At 37.0% G+C, this 23,982-nt stretch overlaps 1 protein-coding gene across 2 annotated transcripts in view; it reads left to right on the top strand.

Moving 5' to 3' along the window:
* LOC128031477 (MAM domain-containing glycosylphosphatidylinositol anchor protein 2) overlaps nt 1–23,982 on the top strand; it is a 125,431-nt gene that overhangs the window by 56,799 nt on the left and 44,650 nt on the right. For both annotated transcript variants that reach the window (XM_052619765.1, XM_052619764.1), the window contains exons 6-8: nt 589–858; nt 12,797–13,126; nt 16,285–16,578. In XM_052619765.1, coding sequence (XP_052475725.1) covers nt 589–858; nt 12,797–13,126; nt 16,285–16,578 — 894 coding nt within the window. The remainder of the gene's footprint in view (nt 1–588; nt 859–12,796; nt 13,127–16,284; nt 16,579–23,982) is intronic.

Here is a 23,982-nt window from a genome sequence, read left to right as displayed (position 1 = left end):
ATAAGTTTTATAGTGTCTTCTTCCCTTAAGTTTAAAGGGATACGCCACCCAAAAATGCCATTTTTCCCATCATCCTTGCTTCTAACTTGAAGATAGACTGAGAATTTCAGATTCCTCAAAGTTGAAACTTTAAAAACCAGGCAAAACAAATAGCATTGTAATCCAGTTCCAGTCCCCAGTTGTTTAATCAATCCATTCCCAAGTGAAATGAGGGTGTGTGTGTGTGTGTGAGAAAAATACTAATATGCTAAACTTTTTAAACTATAAACAATCATTTCTGGCCAGCTGTGGTACATGCGTTCACTTGACGTAAACACAGAGGTAATCCATAAACCCCCAGCTGATGAATCAGTGTCTCCTAAAGCAAAACGATGAGTGTGAGGTGTGTGTGAGGAAAATACTAATATGTTAAACTATTTAAACTGTAAGCCGTTGCTTTTAGCCCACTGTAAAACTCGTTAATTATAATTAAATGTCAAATGTGATGTACAGTAAGTGCAGCAGCACTCATGCAGGTATCCTTTTAAAAAAGAAAATAGATCTTCTACATAAAGTTGATAAGAGTAACCCTCTCTGTTTTTGTCCTAGCCTCCCCGACTATTAAGCTGCTTGTGGAAGACCCCATTGTGGCCAACCCTGGGCAGACAGTAATCCTTGTGTGCATCATCTCTGGAGGCGAGCCCACCCCGAGCCTGACGTGGGTTCGAAACACCGAAGAGCTTCCAAAGAAGAGTATTCTCAAGAGTGAGACCCTTACAATACCTGCCATCAGCACGGAGGATGCTGGTGTTTACAGCTGTGTAGCCAGTAACAATGTGGGAAATCCTGCGAAGAAATCCACCAACATTGTCGTCAGAGGTGAGAAGCCAGGCCTTGAGGCTTTGCTGGTTTAGTTTGTTTGTTCTATATGTACAGTATCATAGGCATACCAAATATTGTTTTATCTGAGTTTGATGTTAAAGTGGCCTGGAGTGCTTTGTGACAACCTTAGAGTATGAGTTTGCATCTGTTTAAAACTAAAAACTGCCAGTAGGTGGTGGTAAATATCTTTATGAGTAAGTAATTAAGTCATTACTTCATTTTTGTTTAAACTGCTGATTCTTTCAGGAATTAAATAAAAGGCTCACTTTCTGAATGGGCCATTGAATCATTGGTTCACATGATTCATTCAAAACGCAGATTCATTCAGAAACTAATCACCGCTGTGTTCCCAGAGACACACCAGAGTTTTGCTGTGGCTTTATATGTAATATTTTCATTGCCAAAATAAAAATATTGTGTTTAAAATTTAACACAATATTAACTTATAAGTTACTGAACTGTTGTATAAAATCAGATTTGCACTCATTCGGGACAAAAATATCTAGGATATCTCTCGCTGCTCCTGTGATATCGCATATCATATGATATAAACATTAGGGCTGGGACAATAAATTGATGCCTTTTCCGAAGGCATTGTCATTCTCTCTTGAATCACTTCTTGAGCTTAGTTTTTAACAGAAGGTGGCACTGCATGCTTTAGAAATAGCAGAATTCTGCTTGCTTCCCATTCCTTACACACGCACCATTTGATCCTAAAATAATAAAGTTTGAAAAGGTTGAAGCAAATGACAAGGATGTTCACAGTGGGCATGTTTACATTAATCTTGCATCATAAAAGCATAAAAGCCAATGTACAAGTACATTTAACCACTTGCATTGATCAGCTGAACGCACAAGCGCTCTTTGTGAGCATTTGAGTGTGCGGTTAAAAATTTGCCGAGAGCGCTATTTGAAATGTAAAATGACCATTGCAACAGGTCTGGGGCAGGGCGGTGCGTTAGCTGCGTTAAAACATTTCAATCATGTTAATTTTCCATAGCTACTTAATTAATTTAACACAAATTGACAACCTTAGTTTATAGTTAAAATCAATTGAAAATTTACAACCAAAACAAACCACATCACAGTCCTGGAAACCTTAGAAACGTTAAATTTGTCAAGCCAGTGTATTTATGTAAAATAGTATTTCAATTTGAAGTGCTCCCTCATGTTGTATAATTCTGTTTTGAAAGGTTATGAACAAAATTACATTGTTAAACCAATGAAAAAACGTTTCTATGCAAATAAATATGACATTTGTATGTAGTATGTTATAGGTGAATGAGACCAATTGCTTAAAAAAAAACAAATGTTTCCAAATTTTTTCACAAAAATATTAGGCAGCACAACCTTTTTCAACATTGGTAATAAAAATAAATCATTCTTGGCCATTATTGAATCAGCATATTAGAATGATTTAAGTGATGAAGGATTGTGTGACACTGAAGACTAGAGTAATGACTTTGCCAACCCCCGAATAGACTGCATTTTAAAATAAATTAAAATAGGAAGCAGTTACATTCAGTAGTTTTATTTTTTATTTTTTTTTATTAAATAAATGCAGCCTTTGTAAGCTTAAATACATTTTGAATGGTAGTGTGTATATATAGGATGCTGCTTGACAAAATGCAAATAGTCCATGTTAGTAATAACATGGGGGTGTAAATAGCATATAATTTCCTTTAAACTCAGTGTAAATTGCCTCTGCCAATAAGTTTTCAAGGCTCTCATATTTGCAGTCAGCATTTTCCACTATATTCATTTCCATTTATCAATGCATAATGAATTACTTAATGATTATCATGAAGGTAAAATGACAGTACATGGGGTAATAAATATATTGACAATGAATGCAGCACACAGTTATGAATAATGAATGACAGTATGCATCAAGAAAACAACCAAGTTGTGGTTTGAAGCTGATGTGAAAGGACGAAGATGTTGCAACATCTGAAGCGTTATTAGAAAACTATTTGTTGAAAGTTGCTTGAAGGTTTGAAAGACTGAGCATTGCTCTGAAATGTCTTATAAATAGGTGTTTTTCCAGCCAGCATCATTACCTAGTGCAATAAATATCCATGACTTTCACGTACTACATCTAGATAAAATGTAATGGAGAAAAGGATTGGCTTTTTCAGGCATCTGTGTGCGTGTGGGCTGCTCTCTGATGAAGCTTTACTATCCCTGCTTGGAGCAGCTGTTGTAGTTTACTTCACAGTTACTCCTTCTCAAGATTGATCCCCGGTGTGCTCCAAAAGCTGTTTACACATCTGGAGGTCCAGGTTTTCATGTGAATCCCTTACTGTCTGTCAGCTCACCGGGTCTGGGAAGAACAGTGAGATTACGCATTTCCATCGAGTGTATGAGACTGTAGAGTATGATCGCTGTCTTCAGTGTCTGGGCCTTTAGTCATGTGTCTTCTGCGGATGCATGTCCATGGCATCGCTGCGATCGCATCCCTCCCTCCTCAAGGGGAGTGGAGCAGATCCCTCTGCCGCTACCTGTGCCGGTTTCTCTGCCACGAGCAAAGGACTGCCAGCTAGCACTCTGGGAGATTGGAGGGTGACAGTGAGAGATTCTCCGCCGGGCCACGTCCCACAGACCTTACACTTCTCCTGCAGCGCATGTCCTGTGCGGTGCTGTGTTCAGGTTGTGGTGTTTTCCATAGACCCACTATATCGTCACAACATACCTCGTAGTGACCGACTGATAGGGAACATCTGGGTAATGTATGTAACTATCCTTGAACTATTCGCTGTGGCCGGGACACATTCTCTGCTCCTCGGTGTAAAACCTAATGAGTGGATGCGTGCTTATATACCTGTATGCACAGGGAGTGGCTCAGCATGCAAAGTCCACTAGAGTTTTCTCTTAAATTCAGAGATGACTGGGTTCCCAAGTGAGACCCCACTATGTCATCACAACATAACATTTCCATTCCCTCCATCAGGGAACGAGGGTTCATCTTTTTTTTTTTTTTTTTTTTGGACTGCATCATTTTTAGAAACCTTTTTAAATCTTTTTTGCATCACTCTGCTTATCTGGACTCTGTTTGCATTAGTGGTGAGGACTTTTTAGTATGTGCAGCGGATGTTCATGAATGATTAACTGAATAAAAATGAATTCAAAATGAATAACTGGTCAACTAAAACACACACACACACATTTGTTTTTGTGAAAAGTGGGGACATCCCATAGGCGTAATGGTTTTTATACTGTAGAAACTGTATATTCTATCGGCCTTCATCTAAACCTAACCCTCACAGGAAACTTTGCGCATTTTTACATTCTCAAAAAAACTCATTATGTATGATTCATAAGCTTTTTGAAAAATGGGGACATGGGTTATGTCCTCATAAGTCACCCTCTCCTTGTAACACCTGTGTCATACCCATGTCATTATACAGACTTGTGTCCTGATATGTCACAAAAACAAGAGCGCACACACCCACACACACACACACACACTGATCAATTCAGGTATGAAACAAGAGACCTTTGCTATGAGTAAGTCATAGAATTATTCATTCATTCATTCAATCATTCAACTGATTCATACAAAAACACTGATCTGTTCAAGAATTGGAGGTATGCAACAATTATGCTGCTGTGCTGGCAAAGCAAAAACAGATTTACTACCAAATTTGTTTATAAAATGTAAATTACTCTATATTAACATTGTTCATCTAATTATTGTAACAAAAGCAATATAACTATTGTTGCACAATTGTGCTGCTTTGCAGTACATTGTTCCACGTTAGAGTGCAGTTGTTTATTGCCAAACATTACATTCCAAGACACTTTTTGCATTATTCATTCATTGTAATAATAAAATGATATTATTTTAACATTCATTTCCATAATAAGACTTTGTTTTCTCACAGATACTAATTCTCTGGTGGCTCTGTTTTTAGTCCTGATAGCTCTTCTATAATTGCTATAGCAGAAACAGACAATCCAAGCCACTAAAAAGCCACTTTTTCTGGAGCATTAGACATGCAATTATTTTGTCTGACTGCTTTTTTTCTTCTTTTTTTTTTTACCTAACGATCCAAAACCCTTACAACACTATCAGAGTATTTTCAATGTATATTAAAGGGGTCATATTAAGCTATTAAAATTTTTCCTTTCTCTTTGGAGTGTTACAAGCCCTTGAAGATCTGTAAACTTGCAAAGACTGAAGTCTCAAATCCAAAGAGACGTTCTTTATAAAAGTTAAGAGTCAACCACTCCTACTTAATACAGCTTGTTCTAACACGCCCCTACATGTCTTCATCATGATGTGGGAAGATTTGCATAACACTGCCCAAATGTTCACACAAAGAAAGATGGCATAACTTTTATTCTGTTGCCGCTGCCGCCATGTTGTGGAGACACTGTGTGTTTCATGTTTGGCCTTCCAAAAGAGAACACAACTAGAAATCAGTGGTTAAGTTGTATTTACAACACTGTTCCAGAACAGCTGAACCTAAATATACAGATGTCTGCAATGCATTTTGCGGAGAACAAGGAATGTTTACTGTGAGAGTAGCCTACAATGCCGGTGTCTGTTTCTATAAAATGGGACAATTCCAACTTTGCAAGGACAGTCTGGCACTTCTGACCTAAGGTATGTAAGTAAGTTTTCATATGTAAAGAATTTGCCACTGATGATTCAAACACAAGTTTTAAGCGGTGTAGAGTAGTGCTTGTTATTTGTTGTTTATGTTTACACAGTACGATACGCAATGTGTAAAAAGACAGTATAGTCATTATAATCATTAATTATGTCCCCACTGGATGCAAAAATGTCTCATTTGTAATGGATTTTATTGGTTTTGTCTCATCACGCGGCTGGATACATCACAGTGTTAAGGGACATAACATTTCCGTCACACACTTAAGGCATTCAGCCAATTACAATGCACTGGAAAGCTGGCCAATCAGTGTACACCTCGCTTTTCATAATGATTAGCTTTGTAAAACCATCATGTTTCAAAAAGGCGTGGCATAGAGGAGGAACAATAATGTACAGCATGTGGAAAATATTTTTTTGTGAACCTTAAACCACATAAACTCATTGCATTACACCAAATATACAAAATAATGTTCTTTTTAGCAACGTCATATGACCCCTCTAATTTAAACTAAATTAACTTCCGACAATGCCGTTCACCTTACTTTTTTCTTTTTTTGATGTATAAGCCAACTTCTGATCATTTTCTACTACATTACATGGACAACATGAATGTGGCAATATCATTGCCATGACTTTATGGCTCACTTGTGGCTGACACTGCCTTTTCGTCCTAGACGTGGTTGCCATTTAGGTTTTATATGCTTTTCTTATAGATGGAAACAACATTGGCCAGAAAATATGATAGGCCCATTCTCTAGCTCGATAGATAGAGCACGGTTTTAGAATATAAGACTGTCAGAGGATGTTACAAGCATGAGCTCCGCAGCTTCTTTCCTGCACAGATGGCAGAATCTCATTTGTTGGGCAAAATAAGCCAGGGATTGGAGAGAAAACGATATTACATGGTAGGGTTTGGAAGTTGGGTAATCCCAACACACTCTGCTGGCTACCTGTACAAAGCTTTATTATAGCAGCTGGACTGGTCATTTGAAATATGACCTTTTCTCCTGCAATGGGAAAAAGAGCATGTGTAGCCCAGTGTTAATTTTGACACGAAATTTTAATTTAGTTTTAGTCTTAGTCTTTTGACTATAATTCTTTTTAGTTTTAGTCAAGTTTTAGTCATCTGATTTGTTTTAATTTTAGTCTTATTTTAGTCGACTAAAATTGCTTGGTATTTTAGTCGACTAAAATTGCTTGGTATTTTAGTCGACTAAAATAAGACTAAAATCAATAACAGATTTACTAGACAATATTTTACAGCTGGTATAGGAAACAAACTTTACCAAAATATATAAAACACAAATTCAACTTTATTTCAACACAACTGTGTCTTTATTTCGATTCAAAAGCTTTTATGCAGCAACAAACACTGTCATGATAATGTAAACAATAACTAGCTGCCAATTGACCATCAATAAAAGAAAAATAAAGTTAGGTCCAGGACCTTAAAGCTTACAGCTGAGCTGAACAATAAGTGCATACATTTAAAGTAAATATTTAATGAGTTGGCAGCTAGGTGGATAAAAAAAGTAACAAGATTTTATAAGGTATTCATTTGTCTAGCAATATTGTATGTTTTAAATACTACAATATTGCTAGATTTGTATGTATAATGATAGGATGTGAACATTCATGTTTCACATGACTAATATAGAAATATTTGTGATATTGTCAACAAGTAGAACATTATAAAATATACTAAACATTAGTATTAATCAAATGTATTTATCATGATATTACGTATTAGTATTGTGCTCGCATCTAATTTGAAGAAGGGGCTATTTTACAGTACTTTTCAGTTCGTAATATTTAATGCTACAACATCTACGCACTGCACTATTCCAATTTTGCTTAGCTCAATAAACAAAAGAACATCGTTGTGAAATTACATTTGAGAAAATGTCCGGGTGGCTCGTCTGTAAATGTCTTTTCAAATTGGTTGTGTTCTTGCCACGAATGAGCGCTCTGCGTGCTTTACACTTTGTTTTGTTTTGTTCGTCGTCAAACGTGAAGTGAGCTGTGGACATTTTGTCGCTCTTTTAGACAGTAGGGACTTTAAGCAACAGCTGCGAATGGAACGGCTACAGCGACCGGAAGTTTGCCGTCACACCGCTGTAGCCAAGAACGTAAAAGTCACTAAGCAACGGTAAAACAGAACAGCGCAACGCAGCATTAATTCATTTATTGAGATCCAAAAAAATATATAATTTAAAAAAGCAAGAGAAGGATTGCTTTTGGCGTTAAATGACAATCTTTTGTCAGATGAGGAGTTTTTAATATTGTATGATGTAAATAAGTCTAAAAACATAACATTTATTTACCTAACTTCTCACGTTGTAGCGACTCTGGCAAATCAGCTGTTCTCCCGTAGTAGACCGTTAAATTAGAACGTCACAAAGTAGCAGTTAAATTCGCGCAGGCGCAATACAACGCCAGAATGGCGTTGCCGTTCCACCAGAGGCTGTTGCTTAAAGTCCCTATCACCTCTTCGAATGCCGACTTCCCGGGAGCTCATATTTACTGAAAACCTTCGCTTCACGTCTCAATAAGTCAGGCTCTGATTGGTTCTCTTCTCTCATGCAGTCTGTTCTGTTTTGCCGGTTCTTTTGCTCATTCCTCGCATCTCTCCCGTCTGCTGATTTGATTTTCGTCACAGTCTATTTTCGTCTCGTCCTTTATTCGTTGACGATAATGTCAATCAATTTAGTCATAGTTTTAGTCTCCATCAGTGCCTTCTATTTTAGTTTTCGTTTCGTTTTCGTCAGCAAAAATATATTCGTGACGAAAATAATGACGAAAATATTTAGTCAACGAAATTAACACTGGTGTAGCCAGATGGGGCAGTGTTTGAAGTGAAGAGGTAGAGCTGTTTGTCCAATCACTGTTTAGCCAGGAAGCTGCATGCTTGAAAATTGATGAAGGTAGAATAAGATCTATGATTAAAGATTTTAATTACATATAAAATGTCCATTCATTTGGATTACACAGTTTTAACATTTAAGTAATAAACATAATTTGATGCATATTTATCAGTCATACATAATGCCATAAGAATTAGATTTATCTAATAATACTAGTAAACTGAATGTTATGTAAGTACAAAATAAGTTTATATATTAACATAATTATATTCAATATAATGTATACAACACACACACACACACACACACACACACACACACATATATATATATATATATATATATATATATATATATATATATATATATATATATATATATATATATATATATATATATATGTGTATATATATATATATATACATATATAACATGGTTCCCTGAGAGGGAACAAGACACTGCATCCTCTAGCAGTCACTATAGGGAACGATAGAGGATGCAGTGCGAGTTCCCTTGAAAGGGAACATACAGCATGGTCAGTGAAGCCATATTCCTGGGTGAATGATCCTATGAGCCTGTTTTTCTATTTGTGGTATTTTAATAAAATAAAGGGAATTCATAAAATATGATACCTAATTTTTATTGATGATACCTCTGCATTTGGAAAGAGAATTGTATTTCTATTTTCCAAATACTTTGTTCTCAAATTCAAGAGAATTTCTAATGGAATTGTTAAGGATTTATTAAATCATTACATTTCTGATCCCTTTACCTGTTTATGGTGCTTTTGATGCTTGATTATAATTGCATGAAAATTGTATGCACTCCACACAGGAAAATTATGTAGTAAATGATGATGGAATTTTAATTTGTTTTCCATTGCTTCCTTTAATATAAGAAATGTCTTGAATAATCTTGCTTAGCTCCTACACAGGACAAACACAGGGCAGTGATTACGGGGGCAGATTGGTCTGATGAGACTCATAGTGGGACGTCATTCAGCAGCACCCAGGTGGGAGTAACCAGATAGCCATCCCTGAGTAAGGCCTTTTCTGACAGCTCTATTCCAAAACCCTCTGGCAGCATCATCAATAAAACCCACCCCACCCTTCCCCAGTTATCACTCCAATAGTGAGCCTTGTCAGTACCAGCACAGAGCCTCTTCAGCAGATTATGCCAAATGTTGCAGGTTCTGCTCTGCAGATAACTGGAAAATAACCTGACTCGTTCTTTATAAGATATTTATTAGCTGGAGTTGGGGTGTTGGGAGGAGCATTGATAGAAGAAAGGGTATTGCTGAGCCTGCACACTGCCATAGAAACTCATCTTTTTATTTATTTACAGAGGAGATATCATCTCCCGTTTGGGCCATGTTCCACCAAGCAATCAAAACAGGCATGCAAAGATTGGTCCTACCATCCCCCTACTCATGGCACCTGAAATTGATCTTATTTCTGATATGTAAATTGCGTTCTACCTGAATCGCTATGATGGTCGTTCACATAAACTATTTTCTCAGAAAAATTGCTATGCACATTCGCCGTTGTCTGTAGCACAGCAAAGCATCAGTATTGTGAATGCGAGGGCACATTGGTGAGATTCCACAGGATATTATGACTGGATGCAGCTTGGCCTGTAAAGCTGTTTTCAAATTAGCGGGTCCTGCGATGATCCTCTCTTGCGTTGCACTACTTGACATATTCTTCCACTAAATAACAAAATGGATAATAGAGAATTCAGTTGCTTTTGATGAGGCGGTAATATTAGCAGACTGCTGCAGTGGTGACATACTACAGCTAAAAACAGATTTGTATTTAAGCATTTCCTCCGCTGTAATGGGAGGACTCACATCTTGTTGGTAGAGCTTTATGTTGACTGTAATACAGCCTGGAGAACGTGAGATGGTGGGTTTCATTCAATCATTTTTTTTGTATTATTTACTCTACATATCTATCTATCTATCTATCTATCTATCTATCTATCTATCTATATATATATATATATATATATATATATATATATATATATATATATATATATATATATATATATATATATATATATATATATTGTTTTGCATTCACAGAAATGTGGCACCACATATTCATCAGTAAAAGACTTTTCCTGACTATTCACTCTGAATGCACGACTACAGGGCTGGTCAGAAGGAATATTGATTCTCATATATTGTTACAAGAGCATTTTGACAATGATATTTTCTGATTGCTGAGCTGAGGAAACAGCTAACGAATTATAATGTCACAAAAAAAAGATGTATCCAAAACATAATCATTTGAAATGCATTCCCCAATACCCTTTGCATATATTTGACACCAGAAAGGAATCATCTACGAGCATTGCAAATGCATTATTATTGTGTGCATGCCATGCACAGAGCATTGCAGTAATTCAAGGTGAAGTCTTAATTCTTTCCCAGACATTTCATAAAACAAACAGTTACAAAACACAGGTGCAAATGGTGGAGAGAAACCATTATGTTGTCTCTTATGAGCTCCTTGTTATATTCTTCTGTTGGAAAGCTCATTAAAAGTTGAAGCAAAAAGTTGGATTTCCATTTTAAGCTTTTTTGAAATTTCAAGAGATGTTATTACAGCGGATTACTGTAAGAAATCCTCCTCAAACGCTCAACGTGAAGCAGCCTGGCTTTAAATGTTCTGGAAAGATTATGCAGCTTGTCTCTTGGTAATTGCTTACCTGCAGTGCTTTTTGATAATGACAGAACTCATGGGAAGGAACTGGACTCAAAAGCATTAACACCCTGCAAGTTTTATGGGGTCACCAAAGAGCACACAGTTATCTCACCACAATATTATGCTATAGATCAAGTCGCAAATTGACCAGTAAGGCAAGGCCTGCCGAGCTGAACCTTACCTTACATAATGAAACCCTGCGAAGTTGCAGCTCTGCTTTATCGTCCGTCTCTCTCTTAATATTCACTGGCAGTATCAGCATCGTAGTCCACCTTGAAACATCCTTTCTTAAGAGTCCAGATTGTAATAGCTTTTAATATGTGCAGCGTGAAGGCAAATTATATTGGTTTATAAGATATCATAAAAGCTGTTTTGAAATAATCCAGTGACTGATTAATAATTAGGGCCAGATGCACAGCATTTTCTAAAATAATTTGGAAATGGTGTTTTGCTTTGGCTCATGGCTAGCTTGAGATTTGGGATCCCACAAGCAGGGGCGTAGCAGCCATTTTAAAAGTGGGGGGGACAGCTGTATGGTGATTTGACCCAAAGCTTATGTTCATAATAAATTCTAAATAGAATACCAATTGGCATTTTACTTTTTCAAATTTGGGAACATGACATGATAGCTTACAGGAACCTATTTTTGTTAAATCATACTCGAAATTTAAAAATACTGCAGGACTTTGAGACCAATGGGAGACCATCTATAATTTTTTTTTTTTTTATGAAATAAAGATATTTTATGATATTTACAATATTTCAGTTGCACTACATTTGAACAATAATTTTTTTTTAACAGTTGGACAAAAACAGGTGTTAAATGAGTATACAGATTACATCTACAGTAATTTTATAAAACATACATTTTATGAAAAATATGAGACAGATAATCTGTGAAAAAATCAAGCTCCTCTGGCTCCTCCCAGTAGTCCTATTGCCATTTGCAGAAATACATCACTCCCGGTAAAAAACAACCAATCAGAGCTGCGGTCCGTAACTTTGTTTGTGTTCAAAATGTAGAAAAATGTATATAATAAGCGAGTACAACATGAATATATTTTCCAAACCGTGTTTTTGGCTTGTCCTGAATCACTAGGGTGCACCTATAATAAGTGTTTATATTCGGACTATTTTAGATTGCTTCGGGATACCGCGGCGGAGTATCCCAGATACAAATCTCACCTGTACACATTCTGGAGAGGTTGAGCAACTGCCGCCTCTCTCTGCCAATGACGTCACAGCCTGCCTTTCCTGCAGACTAGTTAGGACATAAAGTAACAGTTATGAATCAAAAGAATAAAATTTGATAAAGTATTTTAAGATATTCGTTGCAAAACAAATATGATTTATTGTGAAATTATAATTTTACTCCGCGAGCATCGTGTCATCGCGACATACTGTAACATACTTACAGTGTGTGTTTGAAAAAAGGATGTAATCGTCCTTTACTTTTTTCTGGGGTGCATTTTATCCCGGACGGCCTAATAGCAAAGTGAACAAACGAACGAACGAAAATTCAGAAGACCAACAATAGATTGGATTCATTATTACATGAGATGTAACCAAATTCCCTTGTGAAGTATGTGTGTTCAATGGTAAAATAATCTAATGAGAGTATGTCTTAAGACTTATTTTCAAAAAGCTGAAAGGGACAAAATTGGCCAAAGCTGAAGAAATATCCCCATGAGCTGAATGTTTCATTGATGTTAAATCAGTCGCATTTCATTCTGTCCACACAGCTCTGAAGAAGGGCAGGTTCTGGATCACACCCGACCCCTATCATAATGATGACAACATCCAGATCGGCAGAGAGGTGAAGATATCCTGTCAGGTGGAGGCCACGCCGCCTGAGGAGCTGATGTTCAGCTGGCTGAAGAACGGCCGTCCGCTGCGTAGCTCAGAGCGCATGGTCATTACCCAGACTGACCCAGACGTAGCCCCAGGAACCACAAACCTGGACATCATCGACCTCAAGTTTACTGACTTTGGCACTTACACCTGTGTGGCCTCACTAAAGAACGGAGGGATACCCGAGATCAGCATAGACGTCAACATCTCCTCCACCACTGGTGAGTTATTCTTGTCCTTTACTGGTAATAGCTGGTTTTCCTCTTTCGGGACAATTTTAACAATGTTATCATCTCTATGAGATGGCATAGTAAATTATTTTGCATTGCATCAGTTTCATACATTTATTATGACAAAATCCCTTTTTTTCTGGCTACATTGTATTTAAACTTTATTTACTTATATCTGCTTAATGTTGACTATATTTGCCCAACCTACATATCCAAATGACTACCCCAGAATGGAATCCATAACACTATTAACTCTGATGCATTTATGTATTGTGTCCTATCCACCCTCCCACCCAATTTATTCTTTCTTTCTTTCTTCTTCTTTCTTTCTTTCTTTCTTTCTTTTTCAAATTAAATGATTAATATAAAAATAAATCGTTTTATTTATATACTATTATATTATTATTTTAAGCTTCAGTAATTGTGCTGTGTGCTTTTGTATTTTTTATTTTTCTATATTTATCATTAATTCCTTTTTCCAAGTCTGATCAGTGGAGTATTTAATTGTAGTATTTCTGCTTCAAATTATTTATTTCAGTTAGTTCGTTTAAGTTTTTCTTGTAGTATTTGTATTGTATTTTAGTTATGCTTTGTTTCAATTATAATAAAATGTTTTGTTTCAGTCAAAAATAGCAATAACAATATACTGTAACCAGGGCATACACAAGTTCATAAACCTGAAGCCGTTAAATATCACTGCCGTGAGGATTCAAAAAGATTTACTAAGAACATCAATCTTTGAATATCTATGTTTGAACAAACTTGGCACTTATAATAACATTAATTTATTAATTATGAAAAGCGATTAACTACAAATCATGCATGTATTACTGAGTAAATGAAAATAAATTGCAGTGAAAATGGGGTTAATGGTAGGATGTCAGATTCTTTGGTACAATTTCAAAATTATTTATGATTAAGATCAGTTTTTTACAGTGATTACATTTAATATTTTTTTACAGACTGTTTTAGCACATTATGGTTTTATTGCTTCAATAAAACAAAATAATCTCAGCCTCCCCCATTAATGACATTTTAATAATACAAATGTCGATCTGAAAGGTTTTTTTTTCCATCAAAAAACATAGATAATGCTGTTTTAGGCCTTTTGATGTAGCCAAAATGGGTAATGTGATTTCTTTTCTGTCTCATTTCATTATGCAAAATATTCTCTGTTTGTTTGTTTGTTTGTTTGTTTGTTTGCCCTGGGTCTGCTAAAGAAGTCATGCTTAATCAACCTGCAGATGCACGATCTCTCTCCCACCAGGCTCCCTGCAGTCGCAATCGGAAATACATTCAGCATTGTTCTCCTCTTTTCTTGTCTTTTTTTTTTGTCCTATACTCGTTACCATCCCTTTATGTAAATCTGTCTTTCCCCCTCACCTTATGTAGGAGAGAATATAGATTTGTCTTTTATCTCCAATGGAGGAAAAAATTATTTTTTCCTCACTGTACAGTATTTATCTGTCTTTGTCATCATCTTTCATATCCCACATCTCATATGTGCATGATAGGTTTCGTTATGACAGTCCATTTCTTGTATTAAGTCTTTTCCTGCTTTTTAAGGCAACCCCAAAAGAATGCACTCATCCTCACTATCCAACTAGGGCCCATGTTTTCATGCAGCTCTTTTATTAATGGTGTTGAGCTTGTGAAGTGGGCCATGGAGCCTTTGACACTTCATGTCCTCATGCTTTATGTACAGTAAAGTAAGATTCATGTTTAATGGAAAGGGCCTGTGTGGCACCCCAGTGGCTAATTCCAGAGGAACTGATGTTTCTGTGGCATTGTTCAGGACGTTGATGTCTTCAGTTGACCTGTCTCACAGAACATGTCATCACGTCAACCTGACCCTGCGGTTTCTGAGGTCTGGACTCAATCAGGATAGCTGATGGAAAGTGTTCTGGTCTAATTGTTGAGTCACTTGGGGATTTGATGTGGAAACACACATTCCCTTGTACCTAGACGTCCTGAGTGCCTGTCAAAATTTGAAGGAATGGTATGGATTTAATACAAGGATCTGTCAATAGCATTTGTCCATTACAACAGAAAATATGTTTGTTTCGTTTCCTAGTTAAAGAAAAAAAACTCTTACAATGTAAGAAGATGAGGCTAGGCAATAAACATTAAACTACAAACAGCTTATAATTATTGCATGAAAGTATTTACATATGTATTGACAATAGACTAAAGTTGTAGTAGAATAGCTTACTAACCTTGTCTGTGTAAAGTGATATTCAATCTTTTGTTGCCATGACAAAGCAACAGAGATCAAGCCTGTAAACCCAGTAAACTTTGCACAATGTCCGTGCTAAGATACCAAAGGAAGAAGGTGACAACATCCTTGTTTACATAGAGCTGAGCCGGTAGTTTGCCAGACTGTTGTCTGGATTCAGTAGAAGAACATAAACCTTGTCTTCTTCCTGTTGTCTGCATACATGTATGATGTCTGACGGTGAAAACCAGCCAGAAACATTGTTATCCAACACCTGGTGGCTGACAGGATGTCTTTGTTAATGTATGGCAAAGCTTATACGGATATTATATCTGTTGTGACAAATAACTAGACGTTTATTCACCTTGAACAGTAGTCCCACTGCTATATAATGATTATTTCATTTATGCAGAAAGTAGACAAATATATATAAAAATACTATATATATAGTTTTTATTGTCATTTTTTTTCATATCAGAATGATTTCTGAAGGGTCATTTGACACTGAAGACTGGAATAATGGCGGTTTCAAAATTAAAATTCAAAACAGTTTCAAAATTACATTTCAAATTATAGAAATATTTCAAAATATAATCATTTTGGTGCAGCCTTGGTGATAATAAGACACTAAACACTGAAAAAATCTTCCCGATCCCAAATTTTTGAGTAGTGTAATATACAAATTTTTTTTAATGTGTTTTGTGTGTATAGTGTATATTTTTTAGTGTATAGTGTATATTTTTCTTCTTTATGAGTTTTTTTTTCTTTCATTATGTAATAAACCCAGTTGACTTGTATTGGATTGGTCCATTTCTTTAAGGCCTTGTTTTTTTTACATAAAATGTTTTGTACAGTAAAATGATGCTCTGTGATATTTCCATAGCTCATTATGAATACGATATCATCACTGTGATTGTCATCTGCTCTCTTCTAGTTCCACCCAACCTTACCGTCCCACGAGAAAAGTCCCCATTAGTCACTCAGGAGGGTGACACAGTAGATCTGCAGTGCCTGGTCTCCGGCAAACCCAAACCCATCATCCTCTGGTCCCGTGCTGATAAAGAAGCACCCATGCCGGATGGAAACATGCAAACCGAAAGCTATGACGGAGTTCTGCGCATCGTCAATGTCTCCCGCGAGATGGCCGGCACGTACCGCTGCCAAACCAGCCAGTACAACGGCTTCAACGTCAAACCCCGAGAGGCCATTGTGGAGCTCATAGTGCTGTGTAAGTAATGGACTTGTTTGTTTCTCATGCACTTTAGCTGGACCTAATTAACTTACATTCAGGCTAGAACACGCATTTCTGTCATGGTTGATTGGCAAACCATTAATTTTCTGTAGAAATAAATGAAAAAAGCATCATTCATTGTAATTACAGACAACCTTGGTGAGCGATGCACAATGCTGATCTTTTCTGCATGTCTCATTAAGACTCACAGACTCAATTAGCACAGGTGTAGAGGTTAATGCAATGTAATGTATTCCATATTAATATAGCATAGCATGAATGAATTACTGAAAAGGACTTTGACTCGAAAAAAGACAGGTACATGAGAGGGTCAGATAGAAAGAAGTTATAATGATTATTTCATTTATGCAGAAAGTAAAAAAAAAAACATGTTCTGGCTATGGATACATACCTTACTCTCTCCTACAGATTATAAAATATCAAATTATATTCATAATGCAAGTGAGATGCATTGCGTACACTTCACCTAAATTATCTGAAGAGATTTTAATTAAGTATCTGGCATTTTAGAGATGTCAGAAAGATCTGTTATTTCCCATAATGCCCCTGTCATCTTGTTAATAACTTGCACGCTAATGGACATGTGTTAGAAACAGTAGTGGCACATGAAGTGCTTCTCAAGACAGATTGTATGTAGTCCTTTATCCAGTTGGCCTTGTCGATAGTATTGTTCTCTTAACCACCGCTCTTACCTCTACTGTATGGCATGACAGGTCTGCTTTGTAAAAGAACTGCATTTCAGGGCAATTCACACACTTAAACACACTTTATACTTTTTCCACTGATTTTTTTTTTTAAATGACCTGTGTATGCCTTCATTAACAGTGCATTCTGCTAGAAGACAGATTTCATTGAAAACGTGTGCTTGGAGGAACAAAATGTAGCATCAGCCAGCTGAAAAGCACTCACCAATTCAAGATATAATTGCTAAAACTGTATGGATCCACACAAAAAAAATCATTCTGGCTTGAATTTTAAATAACACTTCACGATATATCTTGTGTCAGCATTTTAGTTCTCTAATGTGTTCAGAATCTCTTTTTGTCTAGAGGGCCAGATTGGTCTGAAATAGCCTTTGTGTGTTTCCTGTTGTGCTCTGAGTCAGTGATTTTGTTTGTTAGCCACGATTCAATGCTTTTATTGTGTTTCTGTGTAATTGCCTGGTCTCCCTGGGCTTTGTTTTTTGTTACACCTTACTATGAATTCAGCATGTGTGATCATTATGTCCTATTTAGGTGAATCAAATAATCCTGACCTTTACATATTGCACGGGCTTAGTGAAAACTAATGAACACAAGATCTTGCAAGAGCTGTAGACCGTCTCATGAAATTTGCTTAAACCCGTCATACTTTGCTCTAGGATTATTATTATTATTTCTACATAAAATGAAAGCTTGTTTGAAATCGAATCATTTTCTTGGTGAGGCAAACGCATGTCAATTGTCACTTGCTTTTTGGGCCATGATAATAAATTAAAAACCCTACTTGGCAGTTCGATTTTAGTTTTTATGCAGACAGCAGCACTTTTGTCCATTTAGAAATGTGCTTATACTTCACACAAACATGACTTGTCATGTGTTTTTACTTACACAGAGTCTTATAAAGTTTCTAAAAGGACATACAAGCACTGGAAAAGTATCATAAAAGCAACTTTGATGCATTGGAAAAATTTGCGCTATTGCAGAATTGAGGTGCTACAAAATGTCGTCAGTTTAATCCGAAACAGATAAATGGGAATCTGGCAAAGTTTCATTACCTTGGTTGTGGTATGTATTGTAGCAGTTTGGATGTACAATGGCTTTAAGTGAGGTTATTATTCATTTTAGTTAATATTCATTTAAACATCTCAACCTAGTTTGCCTCAGTGTGTTCATGAGAGAAGTAGTGATGTCTAATTTGTGAATGAAACATACTTTTGAGGAAGATCTTTTCATTGAATCATTTGATTCAGTTCACCAAACCAAACTGAATGATTCACTGATCCAGTCTCAGCGGTTCTTATGTCAGCAGCTCACTGGAGTCTGAATCTCACACAAAACCATTTATGATTCAGAAGATCTGGAATAAAGCAAGGTTGTGTGCACCACTTTTGTGGTTCCCAAGTACATTGAAAAATGATTTCTCATTTCTCTTTTTGAATACCACAGAAGAAACAAGACTCAAAAAGTCAAACTTATTTTGAATGGCATGATAGTGATTAAGCAAAAAAGAATTTTCAATTTTGGGAGTACTGTCCCTTTAATCACATTCTTCAAATCTCCATTTGAAGCAGCCATATATGTTACACGTCTCCCTGTTAGTAGTAGTCTAATGACAGATACAAGCTCTTTAGAAAAGCCATCATTTCCTGCTCAGCAGAAGCCCAGCCAGCATAAACATTAGCCACTCAAAAAGAGTAACTGTATTTGATGACTCATTCTCCAGCACTCTAACTTATGTCATCTCTCCCCGTGTGACAAAGGCCACTTCCTCCCCCTCCATCACAGACAGAATGATTGCAGTTAAATAGTCGAGGGGAGGTCCAGAGGTAATCCTTATGCTGCAGTCATTACTTGCAGAAGTCCAAGGCACAAATGTATGCCAGTGGATAATCAGTGGTCTGACAGCTGAATGGGTTCTGCAGCAAGCCTCTAGAACTGCGGGGGAGGAGACAGACAAAGAGAGAGAGAAAGAGAAACGGAGAGAGAGAGAGAGAGAGAAGGAAGGTGGGATAAAAGAACCATGACAGATGCTGAAAGAGTGAGGGAGGAAAAGAGAGAGGCGGAATGATGACAGTGCAAGAGAAAGTGTGGCGAGTGTACAGAGAGAGCATGTTTGTGAGAGTAAGCAAGGACTGGAGGATGTTTTTTTTTTTTTTTTTTTGTCCATCAGAGAGATTGCCCTGGATTTCGCTCTGTCAGAACGTTTCAAATCTGCATTACTTTGTTATATTGGTAATAAAATGAAACTCTTGCCCTTGCGTCACAGAACAACTAGTGCAGAGGTTAATGCCTGAGGGCCATCTGCTAACTTACCTTGGATTTTCCCCTTTTTTCATCAGCATTTAATCAGTATGATATCATTTCTGGACAGAATTAAATGCTGAACAGTTGAAACTCATTTCTGAACAGTATATACATCAAGACTATTAATTTGATTTGATCTATCCATCTGTTACTCAGAGCTGCTCTATGGACTGTAAACACCATATTTAAAGCAATGCAAAATGTATTAATTATTTTTTAGATAGATAGATGTGAAAAATACATAATTTAATATAAGATGTAATGCAGACAAAGTGAACTCAGACAAAGTGGAGGCAGATCTAATATAGAGTGGGAGCTTGTTCCACAGTGATGGGCCGGCCACTTCAAAGGCTCGTTTACCCCTCGATTTTAGCTGTTGTCCTGAAATTTTATCTTACCTGTCAGATTTTCCTACCCGAATTTACTGCGCATCAATATTGCGTCCTTTTTCTCATGCTAAACAGAGATAATTCATGTATCTGCATTACTGTAAGGGTAGGTTTAGGGTTGGGGTAGGTGCAGACTTTAATAAAAACGCAATCTAATTGGTAGAAAAGAATATTTATTGTTGGTTTCATGTAGCTGTATCCCTTCTAGCTGCAACCGCGAATATAACACAAAATGACTGTATTTGCAATACTGTAAGGGTAGGTTTAGGGTTGTGGTAGGTGAAGACGTTAATAAACCATAACTTTACAGTAGAATTTTTCATTGTCGAATTGTATTACCCACTGTTTTTTAGTAGCAGTATAGCAGTCTCCATGAAGAAAAGTTTTGATTTTTGATAAAGAGCGAAGAGAGAAGAAGCTGGACCCAGTGACTGCAAATTTGAGGCACCTATCTACCATCACACCTAGATTCCGCACTTTGGGAGAGATGAACTGATTTAGAGATTCAAGGTCAAGGTGATTTCTTGGCCTGGATTCTGATCTTTAAATGAAAATGAGATGATGCTCCCACCTCCCTTCTCAGAAGAGTGCAAAGCTTCAAGAGCTCATGATCGCGGACATACCGGTGTTACGGTTTAACTGGTGGTGACCATGTTACTGATCCCCACATTGCTTCAAAGTGCAATTTTTAACTACCACATTCCTATTCATGATCATTCTGGCAGCACGTGAAGGCAGTATTAGTGAAAACAGGCAGAGACAATGGTAGCTTTAGCCACATTAGCCTTACAGAGAGCAAAGAATCTGTTTTTTTTTTAAAAACAAAATATGATTTGTGATGCTTACTTTGTCTGGAGTCTGGACATTTTCGCAACAAAGCGTTGGTATCGCTCCTGCTTTCAGAAGCAATCTTTGCACAGCTCCAGCACTAAACTGACCCTCATTTGTGAGCAGTCTGGTGTAAAATGTTAGCACAAACATATAGGACTTTTTTTCCTTGACATTTCCTTCGAAAATGAAATGTAACCACCGTGTCCTCCGCAGTCTTTGGAGACTCCTATGTTCGTTGGTGCATCCCAACACACACTTTAAATGGCTCTTTGGCGCTGACATTGTATTTCCAGCTGCTACATCAAGAGAACACCAATGACAGGCCAATGCTTCTCACTCAGGGCTTTGTATAGGGCAGAGAGCATCAAAAACAGGCGGGACTTTCACCGAATATGACGTCTGGAACTGCTCGTGTGCAGGGGCGTAGCAAGCTTTTCAAAAGTGTGGGGAATGGATGTGGTTTGTTTATAAACAATAAAAATTATGAACACATTGACAGAGGGGTACAAAATGCAGGCCTTAAAGTTCTCTGGCACTGTGCGGGATTTCCGGATTGCAGCGTTTGGCTGGGAAAAAAATAATCCTACATTAAAAAAAAAAAAAAATCAGAAAAGGGGAGAAAAAAACGCAAAATCAGAAAAGGGGAGAAAAAAAACGCCCACACAAAGCTTTTTCTCTGGTGGTATAAATAATGTAACAATTTACTGTTTTTAAACATTAAAATAATATACACTTTTATTTCATAGTTCTTCAACAGGTATGCAAACAATATCCCAATAATAGCAATTAGCATTAGTCTAAAAAACGAAATATAATACCGAAAACACTGGACATGTCAACAAAACGATTAACAGAACATCTTCCCAAACACATATCAAGCTTATTTAAAAACCTCTAAAGCATAAACACTCATTCAAAGTACCTGGAAAAGGGAGATGTAAATAACCATAAGTTCCCGCCTCCTCAGCACGAGCTGACCGATAACACCCCAAGAGAGGCGGGACTTAAGGCAGAACAGCCAATCATCAGCCGATCACACTCAAAGCCGGTGTCAAGTTTGAGAGGGAGGGGGGAGGAGGCAGCCGCGGCGAGCGCAGACACAGAGCGGTCAGAGAAACGGAGGAACGATTGTAGTAAGGCGTTTGTGCAAAACTGCGGGAAAACTGCAGAAAATGTGCGGGTGTCGAACCCTCTCACCGGGAAAAGTGTGGGTGTTAAAACCCCCACATCCCCCACGGGTGCGACGCCCCTGCTCGTGTGGAGAGACTGTTTATGATTTTTTGGGATTATAAAACAATGAGTGAGTAGGTTTTTACCATTATAGGCTTGTTTTCACACACTGTGGCCACACAGCTTTGTTCAGTCACCTTATAAAAGTGATTTTTGCATTCTAGGGCACCTTTTACAGATTTATATGTCATGTGACTGCTATTTGAATGTGTCTCCATGATTACATTTCTTTAGTTTAGGTACAGCCATTCAAACTTTCAAAAGCTGCAATAGACATTTGCTTTAACTTTTCATCATAAAGGATGAGTTTGATCTCCATAGAAGTCTCTGTTCTTGGCTCTGATGTTAACAAGACGACCCCAGCATCATCCTTTCCGCATACATAGCTCTCAGCCTTCTGTTAGCATTCGGTTTAATTGCTCCTCAAAAACCACAGCTCGCTCTAATGCTCAGGCTGACTGCCACTGACCTTGAAGCTCTGATGGAATGCTAGGTTGAAAATCAACCGCCTGAGGACATCTGAAGAGCAACAGACACGATGACTCTGTGTCCAAGTTTGGAGATGAAATTTTCCTTGCTCATCTGGACTACTGTTGGCTGGTTCAAAGGTGAAGTGTATTATTTATTTGATATTCAAATACTTTCTCACCTCTTATTTGCAGAAATAGATATTAGTAATCATTTGTAGATTAATTTCACACTGAAGCAAATCTCAGAGAAAATTATAAGAAATAGAAATTAAGTTTAAACTAAGAAATACAGTCCCTCTGTGATATATAAAGGTGATATATAAAATGAAGAGAAACTAAGTAAATTTATTTCTCATCATTGAGACATATTCCCAGTTGCGAGATAGTAAGTCATACTGGGAGATATAAAGTAACACTTGGAGATAAAAAAAAAAAATCACAATTGTGAGAAAGAGTTACAATTATGAATGATAAAGTTGTGAAATATAAAGTTGCTGTTTCAAGAAATCAAAGTTTCACAATTATGGGAAATTAGTGAAAAAAATTTAATTATAAGGGTTTAAAAAATTATCTTTTATTTATTTACTTCTTTTTTTTTTGAGCTAATGACCTGAGCTTTAAATTTATTTTGAACTGTCAGAATTTTGGTTTATTTCAACAGCCCAGTTTATAATAATATTTGTTAATTATTTTTTTGGCCCAATGACCTAATGAATCATGTATCAAAATACACCCATCTTCAAAATAGTTTGCATCCAAACTAACTGGCATGTAACATTCCTGATCTCATTCCTCCACTTGTTTCCCAATAATTATTTTCCCTCATCCCTACTTTCATCCCTTTCAATAAAAAAAACATTGGCCATGCCAGGACCACTATGAGAACTTCCTCTGTCCACTGTCACTGTGGTAAGGTCTGCTGTAATATGACTATCCCTTCATACAATCTCTGTATGTCTGATGCAATTACGTGCAATTCAAAGTTCGGTCCAGAAATAACTGCATTTTTATGATGGACACAAAAATAACTGGAAGCAGAGGTCTGACAAATATCTAGTGTCCAGACCAAATACAAGTATAACTGGAGTATTTTTTTAAGCACTTGAAACCAATTATCTCCTGTCACTTGTGGAGTGTTGACACGGATGCCCCAACTTCTGTACCACACAACATGGCCAACGTTCGCCAGTCAGGGGGTTAATTGAATTCATTTTCAGATCATGTACCAGCAAAAACTACCCATCCAGAATTAAGCGCACACTGATCCATGCAAGATGGACAATGATTGCCACAAAACCATTGACTGTGACAGAATTGTAACCTCATCACATAAGATTTTTTGCAAGAGGTGAACAGCTGCCAGCAGTAAAGGTCAATTGGCACTCTTGTCATTGCTCACATGCATTTGAAGGTGGACTAGACCAAAAAAAGGAGGGAAACAATAACAGAAAGGGA

This window comes from Carassius gibelio, chromosome A17, assembly GCF_023724105.1.
Source record: "Carassius gibelio isolate Cgi1373 ecotype wild population from Czech Republic chromosome A17, carGib1.2-hapl.c, whole genome shotgun sequence".
Lineage (NCBI taxonomy): Eukaryota > Metazoa > Chordata > Actinopteri > Cypriniformes > Cyprinidae > Carassius > Carassius gibelio.
Note: the sequence above shows the minus strand (reverse complement) of the source record. Positions and strands in the feature narration are given on the sequence as shown.